The 11,021-nt window shown below is 45.0% G+C and overlaps 1 protein-coding gene across 16 annotated transcripts in view; it reads left to right on the forward strand.

Annotated features, from left to right (window-relative positions):
* KIAA1217 (KIAA1217 ortholog) overlaps positions 1 to 6,553 on the forward strand; it is a 440,539-nt gene extending 433,986 nt beyond the window's left edge. For 8 of the 16 annotated variants that reach the window (XM_061126199.1, XM_061126194.1, XM_061126195.1 and 5 more), the window contains 5 exons: positions 1,260 to 1,295; positions 1,446 to 1,523; positions 1,636 to 3,234; positions 3,749 to 3,871; positions 4,583 to 6,553. In XM_061126199.1, coding sequence (XP_060982182.1) covers positions 1,260 to 1,295; positions 1,446 to 1,523; positions 1,636 to 3,234; positions 3,749 to 3,871; positions 4,583 to 5,077 — 2,331 coding nt within the window. In that variant the 3' untranslated portion in view covers positions 5,078 to 6,553. Of the gene's footprint in view, positions 1 to 1,259; positions 1,296 to 1,445; positions 1,524 to 1,635; positions 3,235 to 3,748 lie in introns of all 16 variants that reach the window. The other 8 variants (XM_061126196.1, XM_061126198.1, XM_061126208.1 and 5 more) reach the window with 5 other exon arrangements.
* The last annotated feature ends 4,468 nt before the right edge of the window (positions 6,554 to 11,021 follow it).

Consider the following 11,021-nt stretch of genomic DNA (forward strand, 5'->3'; position numbering starts at 1 on the left):
AGACAAAACCTCATTTATTTTTCTTCTTAGAACATTTTACATCTAAATTTAAAATCTGAATTTTAAATCCCACAAGAGATACTGTTACACTGTAGCAGCTGACCCTCACTGAACCTGTCTGGGGCCTGATGGGGATGAGGAGAGGTTAAACAGGAGGTGTTTGATGGCTGCCGCGCTTCGGACCCTCTGCCGTATTTCCATGTGATTAACACTGACTTTGTCGTCTCTCTGTTACTCCTTGGATGTGTACAGACACTCTCCTTTTCCGGCTGGGCAGTAGGGTTGATCGAGGCTGTCCCTGGTGGGGCCTGGGCTCTTGTGCTTCGTTATGTTGTCATTGCTTTAAACCCAGCCGCCTTCTTGGGGTCATGTCCCAGTCTGCTCTGACCACCTCTTCCTCTTGGGCTTCTGCAGCCAGAAGAAGGGCCAGCATGGCCCTGGAAGTGACAAGGCGGGGCTGGTGTCAGGGCTGTGGACGGGGCCCGAGGCTCCCCCCAGGCAGCGTGTTCTCCACACCCGGTCCTCTCCACTGGGCTCTTACCCTCTGAATCTTGGTGGGAACCTCAGACACATCTCCCTCTAAATCAGAGCACCCAGCGTCTCAAAGCTGAATCATGACGGCACAGTCACCACTTCAGCCTCAAGTATCTGTTTTCTAAGTGTATAGATGACATTTTGGAGGCACTGTCACTCTGAATAGGGATTTGATCATCTTGGCTATGATTAGTTTGAAGGTTATTTTGACACTTTGCTTGGCAAGTGCAAGTACAAACTACAAGTATGTTTTCAAAGCTATGATTTGACCGGGAAAAATAATGGTTTTGGGGTTTATTTTTTAATCTCAAAGTACCACATCCAACCAATGCAGAGCCCTTATAGATGATCCCCATACAAGAAGCATAGCTAAGACTGAAATAACCATCTGACAGAGATGTGGAAACTTTCCTGGTCTAGTTCCTTGGTTTATAAGCAAGAAACCTGAGGCCCAGGGAAGTGAGATGACTTGCCTAAAATAACAGTTAAGTGGCAGATCCGAGCCAGAATCAAAATCTGCCTGCTGATATATTGTGCTTTCTACAACGCCACCCCAATCCTCTGGTTTTAGAGTCGGCTAAGCTCACAGTCAGATGGTGAAAAGAGGACGTGCTGGTCCAGAATCAGTTCCTTTATATTCTCTTAACTGCTCCCCCTACCAACATTTGAAATCCTTGAAGCATTTTGCTAATTTTAATTGAGATTTTCATCTTGTGCAAACACAGGGCATTTTTGGAAGTTGGAGAACCAAGCAACCCAAGGTAAACAGCTGTAGGCTTGGACTGGTGTGTAACAGACGTGCTTGGCCCGCATGTTTTGGAAGTGTAATTAAAGGAACACTCTAGTTGTAGTCCACTTTGGGGGCGGGGGTGTGGTTTTGTGGAGTAACGTGTCCTACACTATTCTACCAGAATTTGGAATTTTTCCATGAAGACGTACGGAAATCTGATGTTGAATATGAAAATGGCCCCCCAGTGGAATCCCAGAAGGTGAGTTCACCAGATATGTGTTCCAACTGATACCATGCAGATTGATTCCCTTCCTCTGCAGATCCATTTCTGATCACTCTGTGTGGTTTCCCCCCTCCACTCTTCCTCTCAGGTTACCCCAGGGGCTCTCACACCTAGTGACCATCCTAAGTGGGAAAGAGGAGTGGAAAATAGTATTTCTGATGCAGCAAGAACAGCAGAATACAAAACTGACATCTCAATGAAGGAAAGTTCCCTCTACACTAAGAGTTTACTTAGAGACAGTAAAAACCATTCCCAGAAAAATGTGTCTAAGGTCAATTCTAGTTTCTCTGGCGTTAGTTCATTCGAATGTGAAATCAACAAAGGATCTAAAATCTCCGGGCTGCAGTACCCTGCATCTGACGCTGAGAATCAGAAGATGAATTATGGGAAGACAAAGGGGGTGAGTCAGCAAGGACAAGAAGATTCAGAGAAGGGTCACCTTCCCTCTCCTACCAGATCAACCGAACTGACGACTCGTGATGTCAAAACTCAAGACCAAGAAGTTCCCATGACAGAATTTGGCCAAGTTGTCCTAAGACCAAAGGGAGCTAAGCATGCTAACATGACCCCTAGTGAGGAAGGGGAGTCCACACCAAGTTCTCCCAGCGAGGAGAAGGCAACCGACAATATTGCCTTCATGATCACCAAAACTGCGGTCCAAGTTCTCTCCAGCGGGGAGGTCCACGATATAGTGAGCCGACAGGGGGAAGATGTACAGACAGTCAACATTGATGCAAAAAAAGAGACGATATCCCAGCAGGAAGGCACTGAAAGTGAAGAACCTGTGGTGTGCCTGGACAAGAAACCCGTGATCATCATCTTTGATGAACCCATGGACATCCGGGCTGCATACAAGAGACTTTCAACCATATTTGAGGAGTGTGACGAGGAACTGGAGAGAATGATGAGGGAAGAAAAGATAGAGGAAGAGGAAGAGGAGGAGACTGGAGACCCTGCAGTCCAGAATGACACTTCCCAAAAGTTTCCTAAGGAGGGGGCTTTGGGCAGCCCTCGAGCAGGGCAGGAGGCTAAGAGTAAATTGCAGCCACACTTCCTTTCAGTGGAGACAGGAGTGTCAGGAGGACAGGAAGTGAATAAAACCGAGCAGATCAAGTTCAACACAACCGATTCTCCAAGCTCAGAAAGCCAGGGTGACGTGACCGATGACCAGTTTGAAAGCCCCAAGAAAAAGTTCAAGTTCAAATTCCCAAAGAAGCAGCTTGCGGCTCTCACGCAAGCCATTCGCACAGGCACCAAGACTGGGAAGAAGACGTTACAGGTGGTGGTCTATGAAGAGGAGGAGGAGGATGGCACGCTGAAGCAGCACAAGGAAGCCAAGCGATTCGAGATCAGTAGGTCTCCATCTGAAGACGCCCCTAAAAGCTTGCTCAGGAGACTAGAGCATCCCAACCTGGAGAGCACTGCTCCGGTTTCGAGAACTGATGAAATCAGAAAAAATACCTACAGAACGTTGGACAGCCTGGAGCAGACCATCAAACAGCTGGAAAATACCATCAGTGAGATGAGTCCCAAAGCCCTAGTTGAGACCTCGTGTTCTTCCCACAGAGATTCTGTTGCAAGTTCATCCCACACGGCCCAGGAGGCCGGTCCCCCGTCCTTGCTAGTCCTGGATGAAGCATCCACTGCCTTAGAGCCCCCCTCATCTATACCTTCAGCTTCACGTAAGGTATCTTGGTCTGATGGAAAAATGAAAAGAGCCAGCTGCTTTCTTAAACCTGCCATAATCACCATTAGCAAAGGGTGTCTTGTGATTGACTCGCTTCCTTTCAGGTGGCTCGTTGTGTTTTGTTGTCTGTTCACCATGACCCCTTTCTCTCACACTTCTTCCCTCGCCTTCAGAACAACAACAGCTAGGTGTCTAACAGCTAATCGATTTCTGTTTTTACCTCTGTTGCTGACTGGTGTTGGGAAAACCCCAAGGATGCTGGGCCAGCTATTTGCCGTTGAAGTGATTGCTCTGATACTCACATTAAAATCCGTTTGATCAGTAGTGGGGCAGTTTCATTGTTTGATTCTCCGAATTAACCCCAGTGGTGTCTCCTGATGTCCGTCTCCTAGATCTGTCCTGCATGTAGGGCTGTGGCTTCTCACGTTGAGCTTCTCTGCACACAGTGGGGTGGCCTCGGATGACCCACTCACACCATCCTTTCTCTCCCCCCTCTTGCCGCTCCTCCCCACAGGGCTCCAGCGGGACCCCTCAGACGAGCAGGATGCCAGTCCCCATGAGTTCCAAGAACAGACCCGGAAGCCTGGACAAACCTGGCAAGCAGTCCAAACTGCAGGATCCCCGCCAATACCGCCAGGTAGTTTTACCTTAAACCCACTTTTGGATGGACACTCTTGCGCTTAAGAGAAGCAAGTCACTGACTTAGTTTATACCAAATATTGCATTTTTTCTTTGTTAAGATACAGTTTATCTAGACATCCTGGATTTGGGGGCATGAAGAGAGAGTCTCAAAGCCTTTGTTGAACTTCTCACCACGCTTTTGCATGCTTGCAATAAAACATCTTTCACTGTATGACTCCAAAGTTGACCTGTAAAAACAAGGTGGCAGGCCAGGTGGCTTTCCTTGGGGGAGTGTAGTGGTTCATCAGAACACCTAGGGAAAACCGAGAGAAAAGGCTGCCCTGAAAGTCACCAGTACTAATGTGTGTGTGGACTGCATCGTACTAGAGGCCCATTAACCATCATGATGCCCCACCCCCACCCCAGTAACAGCCCCCGCATGCCCCCCCTGCCCCCCGAACCCAGAGATGGTAGGAGAATGATGTGCCTGTTCTCCAAGTGCTCTTCTTCCTTCTTCCCTGTTCTGTACATCCTCTGCCCAGCACTTGGGGGGTTTCTACCAGGCCCAGTACAGCATGACAAGACTTAGCTCAGGCCTTGAACTGGTTTAAGTTTGGTTTGGTGTCTTTGATTTAATGATCCTCAGAAGGGCTGTGTTGCCAGAGCCTGTGGACTGATGGTGTTACCAGCTTTCTGACAAACTGTCTCCCGCCATCTTTGTTTGCAGGCTAATGGAAGTGCTAAGAAAGCTGGTGGGGACTGTAAGCCTACTTTCCCCTCCTTACCTGCTTCTAAGATTCCAGCCCTTTCTCCCAGCTCTGGGAAAAGCAGTTCTCTGCCTTCTTCTAGTGGTGACGGCCCTAACCTCCCTAATCCGCCTGCTACTAAACCATCGGTTCCTTCTAACCCTCTCAGCCCCCAAACAGGACGACCTGCTCCCTCCGCCTCCCTGATCCCCTCTGTCTCTAATGGCTCCTTAAAGTTTCAGAGCCCCGCTCATACAGGTAAAGGTCACCATCTGTCATTCTCGCTGCAGACTCAAAATGGCCGAGCAGCCCCTCCTTCCTTCTCCTCCTCCCCGCCCTCCCCTGCCTCCCCCACTTCACTGAGTCAAGGTGCAAAGAGCATCAGGAGCAGCCACACTCCTAGCCTCACCAGCTACAAGGCACAGAACGGAAGTTCAAGCAAAGCCACCCCATCCACAGCAAAGGAAACCTCTTAAAGGCCAAATCCAATTAAACACAAGTTGGAGTTACATTTAAGAAAAAAAAAATTTTTTTAACAGTCTTACTGTTTTCACAAGAGAATGTAACATATTGCTGTACTTTGAGGCTTAATGCAAAGTATGTGCTAAATACTGGATTAATAGACTTCAGTAAAGCTTATTTTTTTTTTTTACTTTGTTGCTGTTCTAATTACATAGTGTTGACTGTCTCTATTCAGTACCTGTTAAATGAAGCAAGCATGTGTTACCAAAAAGGAGAGTATGGCAAGAGAGAAGGGTGTGTGTGAGACAGGAAAATAAAAAATGTATTAAGCATGTAAAACATGTATGATTCCAGAATTTTAGTATGTTTTGTATAAAAATATTTTTCATTACGGAGACTAGAAGTGAACAGAGAAATACACAAGTGTGACTATACAAATTGTAAAACAGATACTATTATATTTCCTTTTATTTTAGTGTTATTTAGCTTTATTACAGATTTCTATTTTTGTCAAAACTTCATGGTTCCTTTCGAGATCTTTTTTGCCAAAACATTTTGATACTATAGCATTGTACATTTGAAAGTAGCGTGCTAGACAAGAAGCCAATGAACTTCTACACAAGCCGACACAGAGGCCCATGTAGAAGGCAATTATCAACCCTACTGCACTGCCATAAAAATTATGTATAATAATTTGCCAGCCCAAGCAAGCTAGTTCTGCTTTTCTTTCTTTTCAACATGTTGGGATTCTCTAGTTGTTTTCTTTGCAGTATCTAAATCTTCCCTTTGTTTTCTCAGACCTGGTAACCCACACTACTGCATTGTGGATTTTAAAATGTACACTTCTGTACGGTTCTGTAAACTGATCAATTTTTGTAAATATATAAATAGACACCAAAAATACTGTATGTGACAGCACATAGAGTAGTTTTCCCACACCAAAGTTCATTTTTATGCATGCTTTAAACATCTATCTTGGGATGGGCAGAAATGGGACTTCCCGGACATTTTTAAAAAGCAACAAGTTTGCACAGCTAGAGTGTTTTTGTAAATAAGTGTATTTGTATAACACAGTCATGTAATATACAGAACTATAAGCAGAGACTTTGCAAAACTAAATAAAGGGCTGCATGCTTACTATTTTTTGTACCTTGTCCCTATAACTACTTCCTAGTCAAAGAACAAACATAACTGTTACCAAGTTAAATGCTTTTGGCTTTGAGGGCATGATAAGAAAACATGTAACCAGATGCAGATGGGTTTTCTGAAAGCTCTGGGGCAGTGCATGGTGAGTTTCTGAGAAATTCATTACAAATATAGTGCCTTCCCATGAAACCTCCGACCTTCTTCGTGGCTTAGCAAGGGTTAGCTGACAGCAAGCAAACCAGATAGAGTGTCTACCACCCTCCTTTCCTAGATGGACTCTTACTAACTTTTGCTTCTTCATCTCCAGTAGAAGTAAAGTAGAAATAAAATGCCTTTATCACTAAGATTTTGGTTTTTTTGAGTTCTCAATTTTAAATGAGATCACTGGTCTAGAGGGAAATATTCTCACTAACATTACCCTATTATGTATTCATTTTAAATATCAGCAGAAAAACTAGTGAAAATAATACCAAGATTATGAACTGACTACAAGAAGTCTCAGGGACTTGCTTATCATTATTTTTTGACCCTCCACCCCCAATATTTAACTTGGTTTGGTGCTAAATACAAATGTTACTGTTGCTTTAGCACCTGATTATTAATGTTCTCAGACTTTAGGTTTACTGAGCTGGGATGCCTTCACCAGAAATGTTAGTACATCTCTACTAAGTAGTCATTGTAATCACGTTTCATGGTGCACTCAGGGCAGGTATCTTTTTTGTCCACTTTTAATGCAACACAACTGACACAATATGCATATTGCTGCATGAGGTGTGCAGTGTAATGATCTGACTTACATATGTCATGAGATGATGACCACACTAGATTTAGTGTCCAGAGACGACATACAGATGACCAAGAGGCACATGGAAAGATGCTCAACATCAATAATAATTAGAGAAATGCAAATCAAAACTACAATGACATACCACCTCACCATGGTCAGAATGGCCATCACTAAAAAGTCTACAAATAACAAATGCTGGAGAGAGTGTGGAGAAAAGGGAACCCCTCTTACACTGTTGGTGGGAATGTACACTGGTGCAGCCAATATGCAAAACAGTACAGTGTTTCCTCCGAAAACTAAAAATAGAATTATCATAAGATCCAGCAACCCCACTCCTGGGCACATACCCAGATAAAATTATAATTTGCAAAGATACACTCACCCCTATGTTCATAGCAGCACTACTGACAAAAGCCAAGGCATGGAAGCGACCTAAATGTGCACTGACAGAATCGAGAAGATGTGGCACATATGCACAGTGCGACATCAGTCATCAGAAGGAATGAAATAATGTCATTTGCAGCAACAGGGGTAGACCTAGAGACCCCATACTAAGTGAAACACAAATACCATGTACATCACATATATGTGGCATCTGAAATGTAACAGGAATGAACATACCTATGAAAAAACAGACTCAGACACAGAACAGGCTTGCGGTTGCCAAGGGGGAGGGATGAATGGGGGGCTTGGGCTCAGCAGAGGCACGCTGTTATATACAGGAGCATCAGCAAGGTCCTCCTGTATAGCACAGGGAACTACATGCAATATCCTGTGACAAACCATCATGGAAAAGGGTAAGAAAAAGAATATGTACGTATATGTGTAACTGAGTCACTTTGCTGTACAACAGAAATTAACACAATATTGTAAATCAACTTCAATAAAATTTTTTATAAATTAAAAAGAAATAAGTTTAGTGAACATCCATCGTCTCATATAGATACAAAATTAAAGCAATAGAAAAGAAAGTCATTATCTTATACTTTTTAAGTATAAAGACCTCCAACATTTTAATCATGTCCCATAATCTCAACAACTAAGTTATATAAATTATAATGTATATGTTACAATGTATATTGAAAATATACACACAAACTAGCTGTTCATGTCAGCTTATTTGCTCTTGTGCATGGACAAGCTGAGAATTCTTTGTGAGCCGCTAAACACAGTTTCCAGTTGGAACGTCAGAGTTCCCGGAGCCCTAGCCAGGATGCACAGGTGATGGTCAGCATCAGCCAATGTAATGAAGGCTGCCTGCTCAGGAAGTTGGAGGGGAAACTACCATACCTGAAGGGATTGAACCCAGGTGCCCAGAGCTCCCTTCACAAAAGGGCACCTTGGTTCCTTTAACTGAGGGAATGATGTCAGGTAGGGTGAGCTCTCAGATTTTGTTAAACCACTAGTAACAGACTCTCAGAGTTCAGTGGCTCAGTCATGTCCGACTCTTTGCGACCCCATGGACTGCAGCACGCCAGGCCTCCCTGTCCATCACCAACTCCCAGAGCCTACTCAAACTCATGTCCACCACGTTGGTGATGCCATCCAACTGTCTCATCCTCTGTCATCCCCTTCTCCTCCTGCCTTCAGTCTTTCCCAGCATCACAGTCTTTTCAAATGAGTCAGTTCTTTGCATGAGGTGGCCAAAGTACAGGAGTTTCAGCTTCAGCATCAGTCCTTCCAATGAACACCCAGGACTGATCTCCTTTAGGATGGACTGGTTGGATCTCATTGCAGTCCAAGGGACTCTCAAGAGTCTTCTCCAACACCACAGTTCAAAAGCATCAATTCTTCGGCACTCAGCTTTCTTTATAATCCAGCTCTCACACCCATACATGACCACCATATGGAAAAACCATAGCCTTGACTAGATGGACCTTTGTTGGTAATGTCTGCTTTTTAATATGCTGTCTAGGTTGGTCATAGCTTTTCTTCCAAGGAGCAAGTGTCTTAATTTCATGGCTGCAGTCACCATCTGCAGTGATTTTGGAGCCCCCAAAAATAGTCTGTCGCTGTTTCCATTGTTTCCCAGTCTGTTTGCCATGAAGTGATGGGACATGCCATGATCTTAAATTTTCTTTTAAGCTCATCATTCAACCAACTGGCTGCACCTGAAAAAAGATTCTTAGAAATAAACCATGGGGGCTTCTCCAATTCTGTCAATAACCAATCCATCAACCAGGTCACTTGCTGGCTATGCAACCTGGGGCTTGTCTTGGCTTCCTTGTCTCTTACTAGAAAATAGTAATGGAGTCTACCTCACAGGGACACTGCTGAGGTTAATAAACATGACGTAGTAATGAAAACTCTTAGGACAGAGCCTGACATATAGCACACTCAATAAAGATTAGTTGGGGCCGGTGTCTTTGTCACTGCTACAATCATGACTGGAAACTTCCCTTAAAAACTGTCTGGCTGGGGGGGTGGCACAAAAGCGGGCAGGCAGGGAGTAAGACACGTCTCACTGGCTGGAGGAGTCTAGAAGAGTGACCATATGGTGGCAGTGAGGGCATTGAGCCCTCACTGGTACAATATAGAACTTTTAATAGTGTCTCAGCACTAAAGAGGCTGAACTTCTTTCCAAAATAAATACATATTTCTAAACAGACTAGGAGCCAAGCCAAGGCCCTCCAATTGTGGTTACAGAAAAGTCCTTGGTGAGACCTATTTTGCATTTTTTTCAACCCTGGGAGGAAGTGTCCCCAAATCACCCCACCCAGATGCCTTGGGTGGTGAGAGGTGCTGGTGGCCATCCCTGAGCTGAATCCCATGAGGAACAGTGGACACAACTACTAAAGGGGACCCACAGCAGGTGTGGCCAAGCCTCACCCCCAGCCAGATTCATCTCAGATGGCTTCTACCACCTGCCCTGTGATTAGAAGGAACTTTCTCCCCTCTTCGTGTTCTGTAAATGACAGCATTTGAGAACAACCAGGAAACCCTTTTGGAGGGAGTCAAGGAATAAAACTGCCTCAACCCAAAATTCAAAAGTTAATTTTGCTAAAGTAACCAGGGGATATCATCTAGGAAAACACACCACTCAACCACGCTCCTGAGGGGAGACTGTCCAAAAGGAAGAACTGGTCACAAGAGTACTTTAGGGGACAGAATCCCAGACTCTGCCAGGGCTCTTGGCCCTCTAGCTCCAGAGCCACTTTAGAGACAAGCTTTCCCTGGAGGCAGGTAAGTCAAGTCACACCACACACACTCCACCAAGAAGGTAGTGGAGCTCACAGTGGAAACCTTAGATTCACACAAAATGCTGAATTGATTCAACAGCCTTGCATGTATGGGTGTGTGTAAGTGTTTAATCCTCAGGTCTGTAGTCACATCAACAATAACTGCCATCTGTCCCCTATCACAAGCCAGATTATGGGCTAAAGTGAAGTGAAGTTGCTCAGTCGTGTCCGACTCTTTGTGGCCCCGTGGACTGTAGCCTGCCAGGCTCCTCTGTCCATGAGATTCTCCAGGCGAGGATACTGGAGTGGGTTGCATTTCCTTCTTTAGGGGATCTTCCTGACCCAGGGATCAAACCTGGGTCTTCTGCATTGCAGGGAGATACTTTGGGCTTCCCTGGTGGCTGAGATGGTAAAGTGCTTTGCATATATTGGCTCTTAATCGCTCAAAAGTGTGCGAGATACTTCCTGCCCTTATCCTCCTCCCATATAGCTGCAGACACAGGCTGGTAAGAGACAGAAAGTGCAAGTCAACCATCTGGGGTGAGGCTAGATGATAAGCACTTGACCATTCAGATCAGAGTAGGCACTGTTTCACTCCTGGACCAAATGGAGCATCATTCAGGAAGTCGTCCATTTAGGGATTACTGGATGGCAAATTTTGCCTGCCTCAGTCAGTCCTAAGGGAAATCAACCCTGAATATTCATTAGAAGGACTGATGATAAAGCTGAAGCTCCAATACTTTGGCCATCTGATGCGAAGAGCTGACTCACTGGAAAAGACCTTGATGCTGGGAAAGATTGAGGGCAGGAGGAGAAGGGGATTGATAGAGGATGAGACAGTTGGAA

The sequence above is a fragment of the Dama dama genome, chromosome 23 (genome assembly GCF_033118175.1).
Source record: "Dama dama isolate Ldn47 chromosome 23, ASM3311817v1, whole genome shotgun sequence".
NCBI lineage: Eukaryota > Metazoa > Chordata > Mammalia > Artiodactyla > Cervidae > Dama > Dama dama.